Source organism: Anas platyrhynchos, chromosome 11 (genome assembly GCF_047663525.1).
Source record: "Anas platyrhynchos isolate ZD024472 breed Pekin duck chromosome 11, IASCAAS_PekinDuck_T2T, whole genome shotgun sequence".
Taxonomy (NCBI): domain Eukaryota; kingdom Metazoa; phylum Chordata; class Aves; order Anseriformes; family Anatidae; genus Anas; species Anas platyrhynchos.
This window is the reverse complement of record NC_092597.1, coordinates 9226253-9251803: the sequence shown is the minus strand read 5'-3', so window position 1 is coordinate 9251803 and position 25551 is coordinate 9226253. Positions and strand designations below refer to the sequence as shown.

Genomic DNA, 25551 nt, shown 5'->3' with positions numbered 1-25551 from the left:
TCTGTGGAAAAGCCATTTAACCAAGGAGACTGGATACAATATTTACAAGCACCAGACTGAAGGCTGGCAATTGCAGCTTTCATGTTTTTAGCTGTTCGTGCAGTGGTGGAGAAGGTGACCTTGATTCGAAACACGTGCGCCACGCAGCGCCATCAGCCTGCCCCGTGCTTCTCTGCCGCTGGGAGGCTTTGAGGGATGGCTGACGTTAAATGCGTGTGTGGTGAACGGGGAGGGAGGGAGGGATTTCTCTCTTCCCGTTGCTATTGTTTTGTTATGTTTTGTGCCTGTTCCGTTTGTCTCCAGGATCAGAGCAATGACTCAGTAAGTTATCTCAGCAATAGGAGAGCATGGGAAAATACAAACATCGGGCTCTTAAAGATGCATCGTGCTATTTGTTATGTGCTGGCACAGCTCAGTGTCCAGTCTGTTGGGAATGCCACCGCAGGAGCTATCGTGCTCCTTCCCCCAGACCTCCTTTTGGATCTTGCACCTTATCCCTTTCTTTTTCTCTATGTAAAAGGATACAGAATTGCCCTACCCTATCCTTTCTCCTTTTTCTACACCAATCTTCCTCCTCTTAATCTCACATTCCCCATTTATTGCACTATTGATTTGCTTCCCACATTTTTTCGTCTCATTCCTCCTATTACACTGAAGCTCTCTGCCTGGCCAGCACACCTCTCTCTTGGCCTTCAGCTGGCCTTTCTTTCTCATTGGTGTCCTCTTGTCCACCCTCTGGGCATCCTTCACCTTCCCCTTGGCCATGTCCAGGTTGTACAGGGTAGGCCTTGGGAAGGATCCCTGGGTTAGCTCAGAACCAGCTGGCTTGGGCGGTGTAACCACAACTGCATTGAGATGATGCTCTGCCCAGTGAGCTGAGGGCTGTTTGTCAGTCCAAGCAGTGTCACGTTAGTATTGCTGAATCACCTCCGGAGTTAGCTTGGACATCTCGATGTGTTAGACACAGCCTGAATCTAACTCAGCTCACAACAGGCAGGGAACGTAAATCTTATCTGTATTTGCAAAGCAGTGCTTAAGTTGGTGATGGCAAGCTTTAAGAGACAAATCCTAGAATGGCAGCACTTCAGGATACCCGTGTAACTCTTCAGTGGTCTTTTTCTCCTGCAGTCTGAGGATCATGGAAAATAGGGGTCCGGTTCAGTTCTCCCTTCCAGCTGACTTCTTGCCAGCACAGGTGAGTCAGGGGGGCAGGCTCCAAGCCTTTAGTTGTCCTTGGAAGTACAATATTGGCTTTCTGATGTTAGTATTTCTGTGCCCACTACTACTGGCTTGCTACGGTACTTGTGCTGGGGGTGACAGGGTGGTAAAGGTGTGACGTGTGGGCTCGGGGACAGCATGACCCTAATGTCATGCCTACAGACAGCACGACAGAAAGGGTGGTGCCTGGCTTTAGCCCCTGCGAGGGAAGCGGTAGCAAGCAGTGTGGTCTGAGGCAGAGGATGTGCTGCGAGCGTGGCTGTGTTTGCGCCAGCCTCCGGAGGCTCCTCCCGGCAGCGGCTCGGCAGGCCCAGGCACGCTGCGGTTAGGCCCTGACGCAGAGAGCAAGCGGCAGCTCGGCACAGGCCTGCCAGCAGCAGCGCCTCGGAGCCTCTCAGAGCCCAGCCCCTGATGCCAACCCCTCTCTGCCTCTTGAACATTCGTTCCTGCCAGCGGGAGCCAGAGATTGTAACTAACTCCTGCCGGTGCCAGTCGGGTTGGGCGGGTTGGTCCTTTATTTACAATTATGATGAGGCACCAATTACGCTGTAGAGCTGCTTGCTCTCGGTGAGGCAGAGTTATTACTAAGATGTAAGCATTTAGGTTTTGTTTGCAGTGCTCATAGATCTTTGAGGCCTGTTCCTGCCTAAAACCTCACTCAGGTTTTCTCAGATCCCTCTTCTTCACTCTTTTTTTCTCCACATTTGTTTAATGTGCTCTTGCTTTCTGCACTGCCCAGAGCGCAAAGCTGACTGCCACAGCCAGTGTTCATTCACGCTTCCCTTTCCCTCTCTTGCTGCCCAGATGTCTGGGCATCCAGACTCCCCACCCTGGGCTTGTGTATGGATTGAGAAGGCTATTAAAAAGTCTCTTGTTAAACTCTTAGCTGTGCCAGCAATGCGCTGTAGCTAGCTAGACGTGTGATTGCCCACTTGAATTACTCTTTGATGTAGGACCCTTTTCTACTGCTCACAGAAAAGGTGCTGTGGTCCCCAGTATTTGGAGGTGCTGCCCAGCCTGGTCACCCTGGAGTTCTTTAGGAAGCCCCACATGTATTCTGGTGCCATAGGAGCCCTTCTGGTCAGCTGCTAGGAACTCTTGGCTTGTCTCATTTCCCTCATCCTTTTTTTTTTTTTTTTTTTTTTTAATTTCAACCTGTCTTCCCTTTCTTCTCCATCTTTCTGTTGATGGTATATTTATATTTCTGTCACTTTAATCTCTTGCAGTCAAATAGCAAGGCACATCATGGCTGTGTTTCCTTGAGGCGCTGGCACAAAGAACCTTGAGGTGAACTGCTTTGGAGACTGCAATCATACACAGGTAAACGTGAATATAAAAATCCCATCCTACTTCTAATAGCATTTTCTCTTTTCTTCTGAACTGATGGACTGCTGCCAAGCCTATGAACATCTGATGATGAGCGCTGAGTCATAGGCAAGACAGAAACCCATATATTTAGCAACCCAAGAGGAGCAGTTTCTTTTGTGGATGAGAATGTGTTACATGTTTCAGTGTGGGTGTCTGCGTGGGGATGCACGTAACATTACGGAACCAAGGCAACAGCTCCATGCTCAGACTGAGAAGGCATATCCTTTCAGAAGGATTTGTTTCTCCTTTCCTCCTTCCAGAAAGTTCAGAAAATGGTCTTTTTCTGCTCCTCTGTTATCAAACATGAGGTGGAGCCTTCATGTAGGAAGGCTTCGGAAGTGCTATTTTTCAGAATCTATTTTCACGAGTACACAACTCTTTAAAGGCACTGTTTAACCTGTATTTCCAAAGATGTTCAGACCTATTCTTTAATAGAGAAGAGGAGCAGGAGACTATTACCAACTTTTTCCAGCAGCGGTGAAAAAATGCACCTCACCACCTTTCCATCTAGTGCAAACAGTGAATTCAGATGGAGCAAGTGGCCAAAAACTGCGTAGGGGTAGTAGTCAGAAATGTCCCTATCCATAGGAACCAAGTAGCAGAAAGCAATTAGTCTTCTAAAGCAGCTGCACAGCCTGCCTGCTAAGGGGTAAAAATGGAACTAAGAAATGTGAATGCCGTAAAAGGACAGCCCAGGATGCAAACTCAAGGGAAGGACTGCCAGGAGCAGGGTGGGGTTAATTACTTCAGTTAATATGAAACTGAAGAAGTTCAACAGTCAGACTGATGGACAATGAAGTACGCACACTTTGGTATTAGTTTACCAGAATTTTTGCCTAAGGACTCTCCTAACCTGGAATTTCCCATTTATACCAATGACACTGACATGAGCAGACAGCAGCCACATCATGCCAATGTTTGTCGAGAAGAATGAAACAAGCCTGTGGTTTTCTGCTGGACACAGGCATTTTATCTTCTGTTCCAGCGAGGTTCGCTAATAGAGTCAAAGCTATCCACTGCCTGCCCGAAGAGTATGGTGTTCCCAGATAAAGATCCCATAAATACTGCATTAACATATTTAAGCATTTATGTGATTTAGCTAGTTCCTTTGTGTAAATTATAGAACAACAGTTGCTTGTAGATACATAGAGATGTACAAGCTAACTGGCGCGTGGTCCGAGATAATGAATAGCAGTGACAGTTCAACACAGCCATAAACACATGGGGAAGGCTGCTGTTAAAGATAACGCCTCTCCAAGTCACTTGCTCTGAACAGTTTTCATCACCCCCACACAAGAAAACATATTGATTTTAAAGTAATTTCCACAGTTGTCCCTGGCTTGGTGAGGATATTTTAGCTTTCACCTTTCAATAGTAGTCTACTCTTTCAAATTATTTTTGCAATCAGATGTAATGTTCCATAGACAGTTAATCACTGTAGCACACAAAATTGTTTTCCTGTGGGTGTGGTGTTAATTCCAAAGAAGGACAAAGACATGTATCTGCAATAGCCTCACATCTTTGAGGAAGTCACTCACTTATGCTTCAATTTCATCATCTCTAAAATGAGGTAAGAAAACATTTCAGGGCACTATGAGATTAAATTATAACTGTTTTGATAGGACATTGCCATTTGTGGAGAAGGTATCAGAAATTTGCAAGGAACTACGCTTTGAAAGAAAGGATGGTTGACTCTGAGCTTTAATTTGTGTATATTAATTCCGTAACTATCTTGTAAAGAAAAATGGAGCACATGCCAGCCTTGAGAAAGGAATTTCACTATGCAGCTCTAAAATATGTATTGAAGAAGAATACAAAACAAACATCACACAAACTTTTTCTCAATGGTTTAAAAAAATCCTGTTTTAAACAGTAGCGCTGATTGAAATTTAAACAAAGACAACAAACAACATACCAAACCTCAAACTAACAGCAGAAATACTACCTAGTTGATGCTTTTTAACTGATACAGAAAATGAAATTATAGGTAAGGCAACACTTCATATTATAACTTTTATTTTGGAAAATGTAAACGTCACTAACCATGCATACACGTTAAGACGATGCTTTACAGCTGTTAATTTTCTTCCTTTTTCCTTTTTTTCCTTTTTACTGTTGTTGTATAGACATTATCACAATATATAATCTATGCAGTACAAAATACATAAAAAGTTACAGCAGAGCAAGAATAGATGAGCATATAACTGTACAACTATAATACTTCAATGTAGTGATTTATAGAGTTGAAAAGTGACCATGGAAGCATTCGTGTGCTGTTGATAAAACTGTCCAAGAGAAGATGACACCAGTAACATTACAGTTTACCAAGGCTGAACGTATGTACGTAAACGTGCACATTTGCACAAATATTGTCACTCACAGAGGCATACACATGTGAATAAGCACATGTGCGCACGCACACACACACACACGTCCCCCAGAATGCATATATACACAAGTAACTACAGCTGTAACCAGAGATGAAACTAAACCACAGATCTCAAAAAACAGATGCAAACTTTCTAAAGGCAATGGTGTTTGGATCCAGGACTGTGGTTCAGACCAATCTCTAGCCATAATGATACGGACACCTAGTTTTGCTCTGTAGACATCCCTTTGTTATTCTGTGTGTAGTATATGCACACTGCTGTATATTTATGTATACACACACACATACTATACAATATACACATATTTTATATATATATGTGCATATGCTTATATAAATCCATATATGTATAAAACCTATGCCAGTGGATGGGCTTTTGCATTCTGTATTCTGGTTTATAGGGTAAACAAGAATAACAGTTATTTTCTACTGCCTAAGGCTACAGTTTTATCCCCCAAAACGTTAAATATACAGACGTTCATCATACCATTCACTGACATAGACTATGTGTTAGCACCCAATGGACAAAAAGATGGTGTGAAGGAGTAAAAGAGCACCTGAAAGTCAGTTTGTAGGCATCACCTGGTGAAACTAGTAAATCAAATGGCAAGGGATAGGCAAGCTTTAATACGCAGAGTTCATTTTCCTTAGTCTTTACTCATAAATCATGTTCCTCAAAACAACAATGCATTTCACACTAAAATTCCTAGAACTCACGGCAGAGAACTGCAGATAACATTCAGATGTTTGAATGTGAATAGCTAGAAACAGGTAAGCTCCTCAGACAGCCTTTTCCTGTCTGGATGCAAGGAACAAGAAAAGCACTGAACTTCTGGACAGAAGGTAATGAGGTTTTAAAGATGTACAGAGGGCTCACAGAGCTCAAAGTTATTGCAAATATCAATGCAGTACAGAGGGTAGGATACGCACAGGAATTAGGTGTTACCATCAAACAGGCTTCTGATGTTTTGTTATAAATATATACCTTTGCAGTTATGTAATTTAATGTAAACAAATACCATGCACATATTACAAAAGCAAGGAACAAGTAATCTGCAGATACAAACAATTCTCACAATAAAATCTAGCTGCCTAGATTTCAGGACTGCTTTCTAAGAAGGAGGAATTCATGTGGCCATTAATGCACTTCAGGCCTTTGTGTAGGACGAGGTTAATGGAAGGGGTGAATGAGTTTGTATCAGTAAAAAATTGATTAGCACTCTGGAGGACACTAATACCTTTCATTTCTGCCTGTGTTCATGTACTACAATTAACAACTTGACCCAGTGCAAAGATCTGAGTTGACAGTTTGGAGAGATTGTGAGCATCTATAGTTTCAACTGAATGATAGTAGCAAGGCGATGACTTTAATTTGCACCCTTTTTCTACGGCAAGGTAATTCAGCTCAACTCTGAGAGGAAGCTAGAATCATGGCTTGAAAAAAGCAAACTTTCAGAGCTTTCTTAATATTAATAAACCTGCTACTGTGCTCTGAAATCAAAAGGAAAAATAAAATAAAGCAAGTTTGTAGTTTGTGGGGACCCACCTCAACAGATTACATGGGCAAATTAGGAGACCTATGAAAAGATTTGCACCTTGCCAGAGCAATTATTTCCTGCAGGTGTCGTGCCTGCTGCTAAACCAGAAGATTGGATTAGGCCACACAACTGGGCGAAACAACAGAACGGTAAAAATCTGATGTTAGTTTGGGTAAGTAACCAGATTTCAAAATATAATCTGAGCTGTTCAGACTTCTCATATCTGTAAAATTTAGGAGAAGCAATCATGTGAATAGTCTTATGACCTTACTGCTGTTTCTGCTTCCCAGAAGATGCTAGAAACCCCCAAATGCTGGTTTACCATATCAGAATGCTGAGAGAAGTTTTCTTCACATTCACTTGTGAAAACTACTAGTGGTTTGGACTTCATCTTTGGATCATAGAGCTATCATTTATTTAACATTTAATGGAGAGATCTGAAGCTCTAGCTAGGATTTTAAAACTTGGTAATTTGACTGTCAGCCTAACAGACTCTGAGGTGCCTACAGCTGAGATGTCAAAAAAAAATATTAAAAAAAAAAAAAAGGCAAATTTCAGAGAACTTCCTGAAAGCATAGCTATGTTGGCTTATATGTAGTCTCCCAGCCTTTTTATTAGATGAATTGGCTGAACTGGAAATTCAGCTTTGACCCAGTCGTTTTTGCCCCACAAAGCCTTGGAGAATCATTAGTAATCTCTATGAGGAAAATGCATAAAATGCTTTAGTTTACTGCTTGAGTTAAAGATTAACTAGTTCTTGTCTCAGAATAGGTTATTGCATAACCTTTATGTCCCCATAATCCTAGTACTAATAAAACATGGTAGGAATGGCTTTCTCTAGGCTTAAAAAAAAAATAAAATTGTAATGTATCTACTGATTCGTGGTGAATATTATGCTCTAAATGGATGGACTGGAGTGGTTCTTCCCTTGCTACAGATTAAATGATGGTCTTGCTGGAGAAGGTGATTTTACACCAAACTGAGAACAAAACACAAAACCTATGATTACTGCTGATATTAGTGTCCCCTCCACCCCCTTATCCCTCTATTAAGGTGTAATGATAATGACAAATGTGCTTATGACTTGAAGTATGTGCACAAGGCACAGCTGACCTGTAAAATTCCTTTAGCTGGGTATCTTAATTGCCTCTTTCCTAACTACAGCACAAGAACACTTTGATCAGTCACAGAAATGATTGGAATGTGAATTCCTCTTACCTGAATAGCATAAAGTTGTCACCATTTTTTATCTCAGTAGATGAGATTTCAAAAAAGAAAATAAACTTATGGAAGTAAACATATCTGGCTTTCCCCTACTATGCAGTGGTTAGGCAACTTGCCACACAAATTCAGCAATGCTTGTCTTCTTGCAGCAAAAAAGAAAACTGCAATATTACTTCATTTTTTGTAAATGTAGCAGTAGAATTGTGCCTAGCATGACTTCCAATTCAGAAGGGGAAAATGTGGTTTTCTAGAGGTGGAATCTGAAGTAAATGAACATGAGAAAATACTGAAATATCTGCACTTTAACTGTCTGCAAGTATTGATGCATACAACTATATAGTTAGGAATAAAGTAAATATTATGGAAGTACCCATGAAACAACTCAGGATTCTATGTTAGCCTCTCACAGTTAATATACAGTACAAAAAAAAACTTGCGAAATTGTTATCAATGCAAAGCAGCAATTATGATACAAGTTCATTTGGAATGCAGATGCATTAATTTGATATCAAATGGCACATTTGGCATATAGAGTTTTCTTTCACCATGCTACACTTAACTGAATTTAGACTTTACAGTAAAAACAAGAACACCCCCCTCCCCCAAATTCCAGAATCGAAAGGACCTGAATTTATAATATGCACCATCAGAGCCAGCCATAACAAGGAAAGCATATTTGCTGCTAGTGAAGTCTCTAGTACATCACAATGCTCTGGTCTTTTGCTGTTTTTTACCATATAAAACATAAAGATCTACTAAGATCTACTTTCTAGTGCTTTATCTTATGCCCAATATTTGAAAATTATTGAAAAACAGCCAAGATTCCCTTTCTGTTTTTAGGCAGTTATTCAGAAATGGGAGATCCTTTCTTTATGCTGGTATGTGTCTTTTTGCAAAACTTGAAGGACTGCTGAGCTAAAATGCCATTTTTTTGTAACACTTAAAAATGCGTATTTATTCTAGTCAGAAGATACCTTATGATTTTTGCTTCCTTTTATCAGACCATGTCTGTGATGCAACAGGATACAGAGACTGTCTTAAGCAATTTGTCTTGCTAACATACAGCTGTACAGTAGGTAAGTACCTCGATAAAAATTTTGATGGGCATTGGTTCAGTTATGCTATTTCCATAGTTCATTAAAAAAAAAAAAAAAAAGAAAAAGGAAAGGATAAAGAAAATTGTTCAAGTCAATGTGGTTTGGTTTGAGTATTCTGTTGGTCCCATACTGAGCAGGCAGCGCAGATAGCTTAATGACTTGGCGAGAGAGAGAAGACAGAATGCCTCTGAGATTCCATGCCACTTGCAATACAGTGTTACCCAGTGTAAATGTGTTTCCTCATGATTTAGGTTATTTACTTAAGGCATCGTGTTTAGATTTTTTTCTCAGAATTTTATCTGGTATAAAACAAAAAGTAGTAGTTTATCAACTTCACAAAGATTTTTGGAATAGTTGGTTTCGGAGCATCTTCAGCGTGAAGCAAAAAGGTGACTTGCTACCAAAAGCAGAGGGCAGTTTGAAGAAAGAAAACTCCTCTCTGGGTGCTCCCAAATGTAGATGTATAACCAGGAAAACAAACAATGGAAGAGTCTGGTACTATATTCCAGTACTGGTTTGGTTTTTGTATTGTTTGTTTTTTATTTTTTCCCCAGTGTGTGAAAGAACCCAACAAAAAGCTTCTGAGTGCAAATATATTTACATAATAAGGCTGCGGTTAGGGTGTGTCTTCATTGTAGTTATTGTGTAACATAAATATCCATCCCTGAGAAAGGAGAAGGGGGACACAATCCAACACAGTTGATTTCTAAGTGTATGTATGCTCATGTTGTGCAATCTGATCTTACAAAACTACTTTGACACCTGAGGTGATTTTTTTTTTCTTTTTTAGATTTTCTCATTTTCTTATAAAGAATAATCATGAGGATATGTTATGGTTGTAAAATGTATGGGATACTGAGACAGCAGGAGTCACTAAGTAGAACATGTAAATCCATCTGTCCATGAGGTTAGAATGGCCACTCGTGTGGTTGGGTAAAGAAAATCTGACTGAAAATTGCAGTGGGAGGCAGCTATTTACTGATTAAAAAAAAAAAAAAAAAAAAAAAAAAGAGGTGAGGGGCAGGGACAAATTGAGGAGGGGAAGTGACAGAGTTTTTAGAACATGTGCAACACAAACAAAACTCCACATTAAGTATTAGAGGCAAAGTGCTGACATCCAGTGCAGGTAGGTCTACGGGGAACTGGCAGGGCTAATTGTAGGACTTGAGGCATCTGAGCGGCTGTAGTCACTGACAGACCCTGTTCTTGAATTGCTTCCACTTCGCCTCTTGAGCATGCTTGGGTGGAAATTGGCGTGGCGACGGGCATGCTTTGTCAGATGGTCACTGCGCATGAAGCGTTTCTCACAGAGTGGGCAACCGAACTTCTTTTCTCCAGTGTGAGTGCGGTAATGGCGCGCCAGCTCGTCAGAGCGAGCAAACTTCTTGTTGCATTCTTGCCAGCTGCATTCGAAAGGCCGCTCACCTGCAGGGATTGAACATGGCATAATTAGAAGAGACACAGCAGTGTTATCCATGGTTTTCACATGGAGCAGTTAGAACAGAAAGGCTGGGTGTGAGGCAGATGCTACTGAGCACTACATGGATGGAGGTGGAGGCGTTCTCCACCGCAGAGGGAGGCCACTGTGGGGTTCCAACATTTTAAAAAGCGCTGGAGACAAACGATTGATACCTTGTTTAATAACTGGATCTTCAGGGATTCTGATCCTTTCAGGGACGTCACATTCCATATCTCTGGTAGGCTGCTGGATTTTATTTCTGGACTTTGTATCTGTATTGAGCTCTCTAGGATATTCAGTTCCGAGCTGTCCCTATGCCTGTCTGACTCGCTGTAAAAATTCAGAAGGTGTGATGAAGCCTCTCTCTACAGCTACTTAAAAACAATTACAGTGAAAATACAGGACAGCAATTCTGAGGCACTGAATGTGAGGCTCTCACCTTGTATCCTCCTGTGTTTTCTGTATTTGCTGCAAGGTACAATATTTTTTCTTGTTCGCTGCCTTAGGTCTCGTTTAGGTGGGAGGCAGGTAGCACATTATCTCTACTAGGTAAACGTGCCGCTTTGAAGGGAACCAACTGCTGTCAATAGCTATCCTAAAAACCATGACCTGTGATGCTTGGAGTAGGACCAGTGACCCAGTGAGCTCAAATAAATATCAGTCGGGTGACCTGATGCACTTCTCAGCAGACCTCAGGCACTGGAACCATCTCCCATGGGACCGGGTACCCACGCACAGCAGTGCTGCAGGTCTACAGCTGGGCACTGTAGCAGCTGTGCAGCCTGAGAAGGGGAAAAAGGCAGCTAACATGAACGGGACTGCTTCCAGTTTGCTTCCCTTGAACTAAAGTTTAAAAACCTAGGTCCCCACAAACTTTATGGAGAATAAAAACTCCACCAACTGGTTTAATGGACATAGTTTTGTTGCTTAAAAAACATGTAAATCCATTCGGTGTCCTCCTGAGCCTTCTCCTGCAAACTGTCAGGGACTCCTCTCTTGTTCTGCTGATGGAAATATGAAACATGGGAAGCAAATATAATTTGGCTGTTTGTCATGTATCTAGTCATCTGCTGGATATGCTCCTGCCTATGGTGGGATGTGCTAGTCTGTTGCACCACCGGATACATCAGTCTTCTCCCTGTGTTTTGGTCATACAACAGATACACTTCTATGACAGGGGGAGGACTTTGGGATCCTTGGCAAGAAGGGCAATGAGACATGGTCTGCCTGCTGGCTCTGGCCTGCAGGTTTGAAGTTTCTCATCCCTGAGCAATGGCATCTCTTTTGGTAAGGCAGTGGTCTTTGGACGTTTTTGTTGCCTAAGTTAATTTTCTCCGTGTTTTCATTGCAAACAAAATCAGTAAACGTTCTTCACTAGAAGGACTGCCCTATGTGATGTCTGCTTTCAGACAAGGAAGGCAAGGGTTAAGATGCAGTGTTTTGCTTCTGCTGTCCACAACATCATGAAGCATGATAAAGTCCCTTTCTGCTGATCAGCTGGCATGGCATCAGTGTTCTTAAAAACATCTAGCATTTGTTAGCCAGAAATAGGCCTAGCAGTTCAGTTCCTAATGAGGGAAGAGGTTCTGGAGCAGGATTATGTAATAACTGCGTTATCCAGCACTACCAGGGAGTTGATGAAGATATTGCACAATCTGTCTCCCCCTCTCCTCACTGCTCATCAGATCTGGCTGGGAACATTCATGTTCATACTCATCCGTCTGATTTGATATTTGTGACGGTGGTGGTGATGATTTGGGTTCTGAGCCAAAGACAATGAGGCACTGTGCCTTTCTTACACTAGTTTTCTACTCTTTTCTGTTCTCCTCCTTCCAAGGAAATATTTTTTCCCCCTCAGCCCTCTCTAGTCTATATCTTCTTGGAGTTGCCTTTGAATTTCTTGGCCAAGCAACTTTCCCTTCACTGCACTGCCTGACAGCTGGCATCACTCTGGTGGTGGCAATGAGTTCTCTAGAGTGCTTCCCACCTTTGGTGAGGTTTAGCAACAGCTTCTCAAAGAACAGCCGTATTGTCAGGAAATGCTGAATGTCTCGTGTGAAGATGGGAGAGTCATTATTGTTCATAAAAAATGAGCACACGGTCTGGAACGAACTTGCTGCGGGGTATTAATTAAGACAAGACCTAGCTACTGCTCCAAAATCAGTCTGTCATCAGTCTCTTCTCTCTAACAGAAGGGATGTGGTTTTCTGTGCAGGTTAAGTTATATAAATGTCCTTTTACTGGCAGTAAAGCAATCAACAGAATAAGAGATTGTAAGAATCGATTGCCTAATCTCATTAGGGAACACGCAGTCAGAGTACAACTTCCTTGCATAAGCACTAACTCACGGACATGTTGTACTCAGAACTTTGTCATTCTAGAATGACTACAGAATTCGATCCTATAAATTAATGGCAAAATGTTAAAATAAATAAATGAGTCTTAAATACTGCAGTGAACATGTCAAGCGTGCCAATGTGTATATTGAGATTCTTAATGCTATGTCCTGGCCACAGAATATTTGTATGCTTTTTGAGTATTAGTAGCAGTTCTCAAAGACGTAAGTCTTCAAAAGATAAAATGTTATGCTTGAAAAGAAAGGGAGCAAAATAAACTAAGGCTTCTTTACTCTTCAGAGACTGACAAGAGATGCCTTTCAAAGATAATGAATATTCTAATAAATACTCTTATTTTTCCCAATTTTAAATAGCTTTGGATTTCCATGTTCTAAATCCCCATGAACTGCAACCTTTCCAGATCCTCTGCCAGAGCACATGACATCATATATGTTGTGTTTAGTTATACAACCTAATGGAAAAACATCACACTTGAGAATCAAAATCAACTGATCTTAACTGGAAATTACACAAGCAAGAACATTTTTGGCTTCTTCCTGAACTCCACCCAGTTCAAAAGAAAAAAATATGCACAGAACTGCATTAAGAAACTCAAAGTGCTCACTGAGTAAGACTAAGTGAGATCTGCAGGTGCACCGAGTCCTGAATTCGTTTCAGTGGCACAGCCCTGGGTGCTCCTGCTGATTGCATCGTCTGCCAGAGCCCAGTGCCAGAGGCACCACAGAGTTAACCAGACCGTAGAAGCAGCATTAAAAATGCCTCTCTTCTCTCTTGCTGGAAAGAATTCAGAAGCCAGCAGAGCCAATCTGTTCTTACAATGTTATATAAAGGTCCTCTGTATTATTCTGTATTTGTTGAATGTTATTTATATTGAGACAACTATATGTAGTTATGGGAAAAATGGTGGAACTACAGAGATGGTGGAACCAGATCTGATGTGTTCCGAGCTTGATTCGCCCTGTCCTTTTAGGGCACTGATGACTTTACTCTGACCCACATGTTTTGAGGCCTCCCTTCCTGTACAGTGACACTCCTATGCAGTCCCTGGAGTAATGTGCTTTCTGTTTCACTAGCTCATCTGCGTGGTATCCAGCATTTGAACGACAACTAAAAATGATACTAAGTACTGTGTAGGTCTAAGCACGCTTAAAAAATAACCTACAAATCACTGAAATACCAAAGCAGGTTGTGAGACTTGGGATACAAACTAGTTTCAGAAGTACAGTGTGAAGATTAGGAAATAGTATCGGAACAATTGGAAATGTGGTATCTGCTGCCCTACGGAATAAAACGCTAGTAAGTCTAACCACTTACTGGTGGCTATCTTCTCAATTTATCTTAAGTAGTAGCTTTGCACATTACGTTAGCATCTTCAAGCATATGCCAAGGCCATGAAGTAACAAAGAAATTCTTTGTATCCTGGGACTTCTAAGAGTGACTGCAAAACCAGAAACAGTAAGCCAGAAACAAATTGCTCTGTGATCTTTCTCTGTTCTGCTGCTTCACGGAACAGAATTCTATGTTGTCATGAAAACAGATGAGAAAACTGCACATGCCACTGTGTGCTATTCTTACATTTCTACATTTTTATATGCACAATTAAGGGTATATTTGGAAACGATGACCAGGCTGGGTGGGGAGGATGAAGAGCAGACAGTTAAATAGATGTGCAACTGAAGCACTCTTCCTCCAAGAAAGGAAATGCTATCCTGGGAAAAAAACATTCAGCCAAGAAGTCTGTGTTCCTTAAGAATGGCTGTTATTAAAAAAAAAAAAAAAAGCCATCCTTCAATAGCACTGATGTATTTATGAATATTTTCATTTATGTTATTCTCTTGCTTATAAACAAGCACTTTTGGATATCTGAAAAACAAGCCTTTAACCTTCTGAGTGCAAGAAAGAGATTAACATAGCTTTGATGTTAGACAAACGGTAGTTTCTTTATCTACTGTTGAAAAAGGAACCCAAAAAAAAAAATATCTGAAGTCTCAAATTTCTGAATTCCTATAAACTAAAACGAAGCAGTTTTAAATTCATGATTCTGGTGAAGACTTATTTCATAAGCAAACAAGCCAAATGCAATCCTGTTTTTTGCATCTGCTTTTGTGTTTCTGTCCAACAGCTTTTAAATGTCTTTGCTAACTTCAACCAAATCTGACAGAAGTAGCAAATTCAGCAGTATTAAGCTCTATTAATTCCATGAAAATTAGGAGGTTCAAGTACTGTTCTCAGTGAAAACATTACTTCTTTTACAGGGTGAATTTGACTATCATTAGAAACCAGAAGCCCAATATGGGGGAGTGTTACAAATGCCCAAATCCACAATTGAAGTTGACATGTTACTAGGCACTGGGACATACGGCTTGCCCCAGGCCTAGGAGACAGAGCGCCAAGGAGCTAGGTAGGATGCATGACAGAAGTGTGCGTGTCCCTGCTATTTCTATCATCTGTGGTGTGATGTTTTTTTTTAAGGAACTGGAATTCTCAGGTTTCTAGCAGGCATGTACCCAGGCATCTAGTACAAACTCACTTTACGGTGTGGGCATCTTTATTTTAATCTTAAAAACACAGTCATTAAATCAGTAGGTTACTGGCTCTTTGTATTCTGAGTGCACGTGGAACTGCTGCTACTGGGCAGGAGCAGCACCAGCTACCGTACCATCATTTAAATCCTTGATTTATTTTCTCTGTCGTAACATTTTTGTTGAGTTGTTTAGACATATGTGAATATTTCTTGAAAGGGGAAATTCATAGCAGCAAGTTTACATTTTACATTAACGTCTGTTACTTTGCTCTCAAAGTGCTCGTGTAATTCCATCCAGGAGCACAGATTACACCCTGTGACTTACCTTTATCAACACAGCTAACTAGAACAATCCAAAACAAAATGATGAACATGCATTCAGATACTACAATGGCAATGGCTCCAAGGACAGAGAAATGTAAGTAGTGCAAAATTCTTATCCTAACCTCAACCACAGTCAGATCCATCCAAGAACCAAAATAACTGATGTTCCATGCAGCTATCTGATCCTTCTTTAAAATATCACCAGTTACACTTCTAACCACAATGGAAAGCATTTTTTTTTTTTAATTACATATTACATTCTATTATCAGTTGCATTCCAGGCCTTTATTTCAAGCTTGCTCAATAGTGTCGGCCAGATCTTAAATCTCAGTTCATAATAATTTTAGCTATTTTACTGTACTGCATGTTCATCAGACACATTTGCATTCTCTTTTGTCAAGGCAGAATAACCCTAGCCTTTTTAGGCTTTTCTTTTCCAGGATGCTCCATCACACTCTTTCTGTTTTCTAAAATATGCATTCCTTGACTTTATTGGATCCCTCTTCAAGGTGGATGCCCAAGATGGACTGTGCTGTCTGAGTTCCTGAATGCTTAGCACTTTTTAAATAATTACTTTTTTAAAAAATTACTTTTTCCTGCATTTTGTTTGAATTAAGAATATGAATTTGAACTTCTCCTTAACAAGTCATTTTCTGCCTAACATGGTAACTTCTGTTTAAATCCTGTTTAGTTCTTGCGTTGTATCTGCTGAAGTGTATCACTCTGTGGTCAGTACATGAAGCTCTCTGTTCCACTCCCAGCTACAGCCTAATTCCAGACCACTTCATGCACACAATCAGCAAGTAGCTGCATGTTAAAGTCCAACATCTGGAAAATAAATCCTAAAGCAAAATGGTTTTAAAAATAAATTGGCCACAAATTTTATATATAGATATATATATATATGTATACGTATGTGTGTATATATATACATATATATATACACACACACATTTTTATTGTCAGATATTTTATCTCCATTCCCCAACTGGAGCTCTGAGTATCTATATCAAAAGAGAACAATTTCATTTGTGTTTTCAACTTCCACTGGGCTCCCTGTGTTTATAAGCACAAGGGATTCTTCAAGACAGACAGCCGGGACAGGCTAACAACTTAAGTGTAAGAACAATGAAATTTATCCTTACCTTCACAAAGAAGTCTTGGAGTGGATTTTAGATCTATGCTGAGAATGTGGCAGAGAATATGCCCCCAGCACTGTAGTGTGGTCTGTGAGTCTTAGGTGATTCCCTACACTGTAGGTACATAACACTTATTTTCCAGCATCATGATAAGCTTCTTTGGTTTCTTTGTGCATTTGTGTTGCTGAGCTGTTTTGGAAACTGTTGGTTAGTAATGTTTACACTACAAAATAATACCTTTGCACATCTACAGCAGGACTTTCCTCCAGGATTTGTGTACTCAAAAAAAATAAATAATCAGCACTTGCGTCACAGAATCACAGAACGGTTGAAGATGGAAGGGACCTCTGGAGATCATCTGGTCCAATCCTCTTGCCAAGCAGAGTCACCTAGCGCATGTTGCACAGGATCACATCCAGGTGGGTTTTGAGTATCTCCAAAGAAGGAGACTCCACAACCTCTCTGGGCAACCTGTGCCTGTTCTCTGTCACCCACACAGTAAAGAAATGTTTCCTCATATTCAGCCAGAACTTCCCGTGTTTTGGTTTGTGCCCGCTGCCTCTCATCTTGTCGCTGAGCACCGCTGGAAAGAGTCCAGCCCCATCCTCTTGACACCCTCCCTTTGGATATTTGCATACATTGATCAGATCCCCTCTGTTTTCTCTTCTCTGAGCTAAACAGGCCCAGCCCTCTCTCAGCCTCTCCCTGTATAAGAGACTGCAGTCCCCTATAACGTCTAGGGGCACGAGGTCCTAAAATTTCTCATCTCCCCCTTGCCTTCTAAAGTGTGCCCTATGGAGTCTCACTATGTGGCTGCAAATAATCATTCCCCTCCCACACAGTTGATGAACTGGGGGCAGAGGCAATTATGTGATATAAAATATAGTTAAGTAGCCTCAGTCTCTTTTTCTCTCTCTGCTAGAGAGTACTCAAAAAATTGGGAAATCCTGTTGGGTAACTGAGAAATTCAATTCTTTCCCACATAAAGGTCATCAAATCCCCTTCTGGAATTCCATACTTAGAAATTCACATCTACGTCTGCAGACCTGGGTACTGAGAGTTTGATGCTATAGGTTTTACTGCACCTTTGTACCAAGACACATAGTACTTGTTATCTCTAATATTAGTCTTTCTCCTCTGCAGCTTCTCAGTTCCTGGTTTCAGAAGAGTTCACACTTTCTCTCTCCTCCCTTCCTCACACAACCCCTCCCTACCTTGTATCTTCCTTCCTCTTTCGAAGTACAGAACAAATCAGTTGCACTATGCTAGTGGCTTGTGAAGCTCTGAATTCAGTTACACAGAGTATGTCAAAACTGGGACTGTGTAAACATAGTTACACTTGTTCTGGTAAATTTATTGAAGAGTTTTTCTCTTGCAACAAAATCAAGAGCAAAATCACTAAGGTGAGTTCAGCATTCAAGAAAAGTCCTTTCATGATGCGGTCTAGGTACGTAAACGATCCTTGGCATGCATACTATTAGGAGTAGCAGACGTGTTATAAGCTACTTCAGCAAAAAGGCTGCATAAGCTGAATAAAGCATTGAACCAAAGGTGCTTTTATAATTTTCTGAATAATTCATGTACTCTGTCATACGGTCACCGCTTAGGTAAGAATGTGTGCATCTGCCAACTCAATTTGTTGCATCAGTAGAACCTAGTGGGACAGAAAAGCCTGCAGAAAGACAACTCAGAAACTAAAAGCCGAGAAAGGGAAAGTGAGGGATGGGTATATGTCTAATTTTTGCAACTCTCCTATGGTTTAGAGATTCTTCAGCATTCTTCTAACCAAGGGTCACAGGCTACCTTCAACTACCAGCAAAATGAATGGAGTTCTTTTAGTGAAGGGTGATGAGAGCATCCTTGTCTTTGTGGTCTTTCCCAGCTTCCCATCATAAAACTGCTAGCAGCCACGACAAGAAGGTAAAGAAACAATATTCTTGTTGGTATCTACAGGGCTAAAATTTAGCAAGATAGCTCTAAATAATCTCTTTACTGCTGTGTTTCCATGAAAATACATGTATTTAATGCTATTTAATAGCTGATTCTCTCATCTCTTTGTAAGTAACTGCTAACAGTAAGACACAGGTGATAACTTTAAATATTCTGATCAGCTGACAAAGAGCAAGGTTGTAATGTCACCATCATTTATCTATTTAAACAATATATACTATGTAACCTATTCAGCTCATCCGCATCAGCACTCTGCATGACATGGTTTCACAGGAAGGCTATGCTGTTCCGTGACAGTCTTGCTTGCCTAAAATGCCAAGCTGTTTCTTTCAAATACAATGAGGTTACTTGCTGGCCTCTCCAAGCAACTAATGATTCTGTAATCCATATCTTCATTTGCATCGTGCCTAAGCTTGGTGAGAACACTCTTGTTTATAAAATAGTGATTTATGTATTGCTTTTCTTTAGTCTCAGCTGTATTGTGTCTCAGGCTATAAATAATAAGTTGCAAACTAGAGAAAAATAGATGACAGTAAAAGATGGTGTCAGACAAATGTCACCATTCCAGTCATCTTTTTCCTCCCTAGTCTGAAAAGTGGAATGGTTAAAAGGTATGGGAAAGTAACAGAAAAGCAGGAAAGAGACAAAAGGAAAGGGCTTGCAGGTGAAATTTTGTGGCCTTATAGTGAAATCAGAGTAGGTGGTGGCAAAGTACGCCCCTGGCCTCCTCTACAAGAACTATGTTTTTAGTACATGCTAATTTGCTGCTAGCAATGCCACCTGGCTTCACAACACATCCTAGAGATGGAAGGACAAATCCTTTCCAGCCTAGGTCAGTGACCAAAACTAGCTGCCATCGCTTCCATTCCCCGGTCCTGGGTAGGGCAGTACTTTGTATGCTTAAAGGCCAGGATGTATTTTCCTCTCCATCTTTACTGTTTCTGATGTTCTTAGCAAAGTGTTTCTGGGGGAGTTACTGATCATATCCAGATGCAGTGAGACCAGTTCTTTTAGGATATTAGTTTGGTTATTAATAGTTTGAGTGCTATGGTTAACCATATGGTAACCATAGTGCTATGGTTAGCCACGGCAGGTATGAAAGAGACACACATGTATGTGTTCTCCTCACAGCAGTATAATGAATGATGTTACAGGTAAGGCTCCCTTCTGATGGCCAGCGAAAATAATGCCCAACTTAGCAGTGGCAACTGTGATACTGCTGTATACCTAGATGGTCTTGTCTAAACCTACATGCGTAATACTTCTCTCAACTCTTTTCTGGCATACTTGCTGTGATCTTCTGATGTGATCGCACGGACAGTATATACACATTAAATGCACTGCACTTGAAGTGTACTTCGCTATCTCTTAGTCTATACAACTGTGACTTCTCAAAACTTCAGCTACCTCTTACAAGGGTGATAATCCAGCAGCCGGAGGAAACAAACATGCTAGTAATGCTGTTACACGGTTATGAGATGGTGTTTACAATGCATGCAATTTCAAAGATAAGCTATAAAAGTTCTTACAGTTCTATATGGATTCATTGTTGTTATCTAATGCTGCTCTTCTGTTGCTTCTATCCTAATTCAAGCTTTACATTCACCATTTCACTCTCTTTCCCCAAAGTTCTGATATGCAAGCAAAGCGGATACCTCCCACCTAAGCAAAGAGGGACATCTGAGCCATTCGGATACCCACGAGGAAGGAAACTTCTTATCCTACCTAGCAGGGTGAACTTCCACGTGTAGAGGTAAGCACGCAGACCAGAACAGACCTCCCCTGCCCACAGGAATAGCTGCTATCAGTCGTGTTTCCTTTAAGCCCCATGGCTTTGTTTACATGGACGTCTGCAGCACCCTATTATAAAAGCAGGTTTGTTCCCCTCTGCTGCTGGAATCTCTGGGTAACAGTGCTCTTTATGGAGTGCCAATGACAGGGCTAACTCTCGGGAAATGAAAGGCAGCCGCCTCAGTGCCAAAGAGCTTATATTCTAAAACAATGTGATCTACCAAGCATTGCTTTTTGTATGAAAGTTAGGTCCCTGTAATTGCTGTATGCAATTTCTGTTCAGTAAGCCTAAAACTCGTACTATTTTCTTATCTCTGAGGCATCAAATACTTGACCAGTGCTCAGTGAAACAGCTGAAATGTCACTAACTTAAAAGCACAGCAACTTCCACTTGATTTTCTCTCTCCTGTGGCTTGTTCCAAGGATGAAGATCAATAGCTGACCCTTTGACTTTGCACTTAAATGCAGGATAATTAAACTGTGTTACGCTGAAATGATGAATACTAGGGGGAGAGTAAGATGTGTCTTCGCTATATCATTTCCAAACCACACTGAAGTATCAGTCTCCTCGCACAGTAGGAGCCTCTTGGGACTAGTAGAGCAGCCCTTTAACTGCTATCTTCTTCTGATTTGTTGTTCTATTCCATTCTATGAAAGTAAGAATGTCAAGTGAATATTAAACCCTCTGTTGTGAATAGAAAACAATAAGAAGAAACAGTGTAAGTAGAGCTTTTAAACACATCTGGCTATTACAGAATGACAAAACCAAAAGATGGGGATTTTTTTTCCTTTTCTAATGGTCAATTATACTTTTTAATAAATATATTTCAAAAGAATACTGGGGCTGCAAAAACAAAAACTGTAAGTGCTAATCAGCAGATCTGACCTACCGCATCACCCTGACAAAGGAATTTCAGACTAGAATCCCTGCCTCGAGCCAACAACTTGTTGAGCAAGGGGCTCTCTTCATTCCTTAGGTAAAAAAGCTTGTGACTTCAGCATAGGTCAGAGAAATCTGGCCTCTTACAGTGTACAGGGATAAACATCAATAAAGGTATTGTGGGATTTTGTTCCTCTTTTTCAGACATGCTGAGCCAATTCAAGCCTCTTAAAGTGACAAGGCACTGGAGGAGGGCTCTCCAAGTATGTGTAATACTCAACACTGTTTTTATCAAAAGAATCCAGGTAAAATTGGAAAAGTACAGTATTAACACGAACCCTGGTGAAAATATATGCTGGACTGAGATCTTGTTTATTCATTTACAGTCCATGTTTCTTTTGTCTCAGCATGCCAGTGTGCTGTGTTGTTGTATGCTACAAGCTGATGATTTCAGCTGCTATGATTCGTTAGAGCAAATAAGGTGATTAATGAAAATGTTATGCAGACAGCAATTGAAGCCAAAAAGGAAACTCCCCAGCCTTGATTCTCCCTCCTCCAGGAAGGGGAAAAAAAATCAGACCCACAGCTGACACAACTGAACCAAATGTGTCTACAGGGAATGTGTATTAAGGTACCAACAGAAACACGAGGTTTCCATTACAAATGGCTGTCTGGATCTTTCCTCTTCTGCCTCAGAATTGCTCAGTCATTACCAGTCCACTCTGCAAACTCCAAAGAGCTCCAGACATCTGACTGTTAGTAGTTCCATGGGAGCTCTTACAATTATTATGGTCCCTGGCACCCTCTCTCTCTCCAGCCCACTCTTACAGTGTGGGGGGGGAAGATCCTGTGCTCACTACAGAAGGGCACTTCCTTACCTTCTTCCAATCTGTGCTACCTCCTTTTGGAAGGCAGGATTATGTACCGACAGAGCAGACAGGATAGCTGTCAAGCTCTTCATTCTCAACCACATAGTCTGTCATGCAGAAAAATTACACGTAGCAGAATTAAGCAGTAGGTACTCATGGGTAAAATGGCAAACATGAAAAAAGCAGTGTGTTCACTTCTAAATGTATCAGCTGCTTCTTTGGAGATTCTCTTGCCAGAGTATCTCAGAAGATTGTGCTCTTCTTCTGATCAATGGATGGCCTGGCTTCTCTCAGACATCAATGTGCGGTGTAGGTTATTCCTTGCTCTTCTAAAAATTAAAAGTTCTTCTGATAGCTTAATTAGATGGTCTTAAATTTTAATGTATCTGAGTTCTGATCACTGTGGAAAGTAAGAACTGAAAAGTCTGACCAAACCTCAAGCCTCAAACATGAAAAAAGCTTGTATTGCAAGAACATTTGAAATCAAATTGAAATGTCACAAACCATCCCTATCTATACCATGAGCACAAAGCTACCTCTGTAGTGGTTTAAACAGTGCCTTCAATGAAAGTTTACTTCACAAATATTTTTGTGGTACATTTCAAAATGTCCATGGTAATGTTTTTGATCCCTAATACAGGAATGTAAATGTTTTAAGTGGGAGAGCAACTGAATAGGTAATGACAAAGTATATGTAACTGGTATGAACTGTGGATGAATTCATGTTGAAATTGTGAAACTTTGGCTCCCTGGGCTGTTACCCAGCACTTGCTTTAATAACTGTAAAGAAAGAATCATATGACTCCATGAATCAGTCTTTTCTCTGTTGACATATAAATGATTTTTTATTATTCTATTCTACTAAAAACAGGAAAGTGCTTGTAAAAGCAAAGCTTAACAAATTAATGCAAGGTTGTCCTGCTATGCAAAATAACAGACTAAAGGATTATTCTTCTAAACTGAGACGTGTGCTTTATTTATCTGAATTCTGGAAGATGTTGAATGTGATCTGCCCCCAGCTGAAGTCTTTGGCATGAATAGACACCGAGGGTGAGTTATGACACATTACATGCACAGCACTTCCCAGGACTTGGTGACAGAATGAAATCTTATTTTGCTAGAAGCCAAGCAAACAAAAGTTAGTGAGGCTGTCTTTGGTTCTAACTGTGAATTGTCTCTTCATGAACTTTCAAATTGTTTAATCAACAACCTCACAGTAACACAGCATACATGAAATGTGACACTGATTCAGAGCTTATAAACACAGCTTTATAGCTGAGTGAAATGATCTGATACTCAAAGTTTATTCCAACTCTATGGAGGAGAAAGGGAGTGGGAATTTTATTGTTATTCTGACTCTGGATAGATTGTTGTGCCAGAGTGCAAGGCAGTGCTGAGTGCAAGGCAGTTTATGAGCAGCATCAGCCAATGACCATATAGAGCATCCAGCTCCAGGAAACAGGCAGCTCTGGGAATTAGTTTTATGGGCTGATAATCAAACAGTAGGTCTGCTGCCTGGCACCAGGTAGCTGTCGTTCAAAGTATGCACAAATCTGTTGCATGTACCTCGGAAGATCTTCCTCCCAGACTGTAAAGCCGCACTTCCCATTTAAGCCCTGATTCTGGTTTTTAATAAATGAATCAGATTCTAGGAAAACAGTTGTACTCATGTTCTGATGTGATCCCTTTTACAGCAGGTCAACCTTTTAGAAAAGACAAGCAGTTCGACAACAAACTCTTGCAAGTCTCATTTATATACGCTATTTCCTGTTTATTTTGCATATCCCCATCTGATAGTCTCCTTTAACTGTACCAAAAGAAAGAAAAAGAAAGAGCAAGAAAAGAAAAAAATTCTAAGAAGAGCAAGAAAATAAAAGAAAAAAAATCTAAAAGAAAAAAAAGAGCAAGTTACTTGCTCCTTTCTACTTTCATCTTGCTTTTTACTCTTCTCTGTGTGTTAATTCTTTAAAACTACAAGTATGTGCGTAAACACCTAGGCCTCATTCTCATACATAGGCAGAAGATAACTAAGAGAAGATTTTCAACAATCATCTATTATTTTGTTGTCTTTTAATTTTGGCTATGTTTGTTTATTATCAGTGGAACAAACTTGTAGGTGTATATATACTCAGGTGTCTGAAAATCAGGCTCCTATCCAAGGTCTCAAGCTGCTTCCAAAAGCGTATGTTACCACTTTGGCCATATTCTATGCAAAATAGAAATGAATGGTTATTAACAAGATGTTCCAATGAGATTTCCTTAGGATTTCTCCTTAGATAGGCCTGCAAAGCAGCTTTACCCAGCATCTGTGAGATGTCAGCTATCAACAGTTAACGTGGTGGGGGCACATTGTTCAGCAGAGGAGAGGCTGTGGTAGACCATCATCACTGCTAGAGAGCTGTTCCCGAGCATTAACACCCACGGTGTAACACGCCTAGGTGCAGCTCAGGTCCTGAATCTCTCCATGTTGTATTTATTTATATTTATGATCATTTTGCTGGACAGCTGGTTGTAAGGTCATACGCTGGCCTCACCAGCTGACTCTGATGTGGGATCAGGGCGTAGGAGAGAGGCCGTGGTGTGTGCTGGAAATGAATGAATGATGTGTTTGTGGAGGAGTGCAAGTTAGGAGCCAATGATCTGAGTATGACGTGACATAACTGAAATGCTAAGATTTTACACAGAACACAGACACATTTCAAAGACAGCTTTGTCAAGGGCATCTTGGTATACATAACTTTGAAAACTTCTCTCTTTACTTTTGAAGAAACCATCTAATCATATACTTTCATACAGGAATCAACTAGATTCCTTTTTTCAAAGTAGTACGGCAAGAAACATCTTTACTATTTTGAAATTTCTCCAATTATATACAAACATAGCTTCTTTGCCAAATGTAACTACTTTTCCTTGCATGCTTTGTTCATGTCTTCATTGCTTGCCTGTACAGAACAGCCTAGCATTAAAATCAGTGATGTCTCAATAAAGAATGGGGCTTTATATATAGGAAGCATGCTAAAAGGGCTTGTCCAGCAGCCAACACTTTTTCTATAAGCACTATAACAGCCTCTTGGATGTTTTTATCTCACTATTTTACTGTGAGAGTGACCACTTAGCAGAGGTTCTGAGCTCTGCAGGTCACGTGTAGCACAGAGATGCAGATGCTCTACAGGCATACACATTGCAGTAGAAGTTCCCTAAAACATAAATGACAAGTGCCTCCGGTACATTTATTCACACTCTGCTACGCTTCTTCATTTAAGACACTAGCAGGCCTACTTCTCTAACAGTCCTGCTAATTTGGGTGAGAAGGAAGCCTTCTGGCTCCTTGCGATGGCACCCCTTTCTGTCTGCAACAAATTAGTTGAACACACTTTGCTTGCCCAAAGCAGGGGGGCTAATGAAATATTCTGCCAAATAAACA

General features: G+C 40.6%; 1 protein-coding gene and 1 long non-coding RNA gene across 6 annotated transcripts in view; one reads left to right on the top strand and one right to left on the bottom strand.

The window, feature by feature from the left end:
• The window catches only part of LOC106019660 (uncharacterized), a 31039-nt gene extending 7047 nt beyond the window's left edge, over positions 1-23992 (top strand). The window contains exons 1-8 of one of the 5 annotated variants that reach the window (XR_011812070.1): positions 344-1195; positions 2445-2538; positions 8739-8813; positions 14906-15051; positions 15473-15592; positions 16891-17056; positions 20217-20340; positions 21463-23992. This is a non-coding gene — a long non-coding RNA (uncharacterized lncRNA). Of the gene's footprint in view, positions 1-343; positions 1196-2444; positions 2539-6552; positions 6686-8738; positions 8814-14905; positions 15052-15451; positions 15593-16890; positions 17057-20216; positions 20341-21462 lie in introns of those variants that run through there. The other 4 variants (XR_005268484.2, XR_011812073.1, XR_011812071.1 and 1 more) reach the window with 4 other exon arrangements.
• Positions 4586-25551, bottom strand: part of KLF13 (KLF transcription factor 13) — a 33810-nt gene continuing 12844 nt past the window's right edge. Inside the window, exon 2 of the mRNA XM_005027978.6 lies at positions 4586-10259. Coding sequence (XP_005028035.3) covers positions 9967-10259 — 293 coding nt within the window. The 3' untranslated portion in view covers positions 4586-9966. The remainder of the gene's footprint in view (positions 10260-25551) is intronic.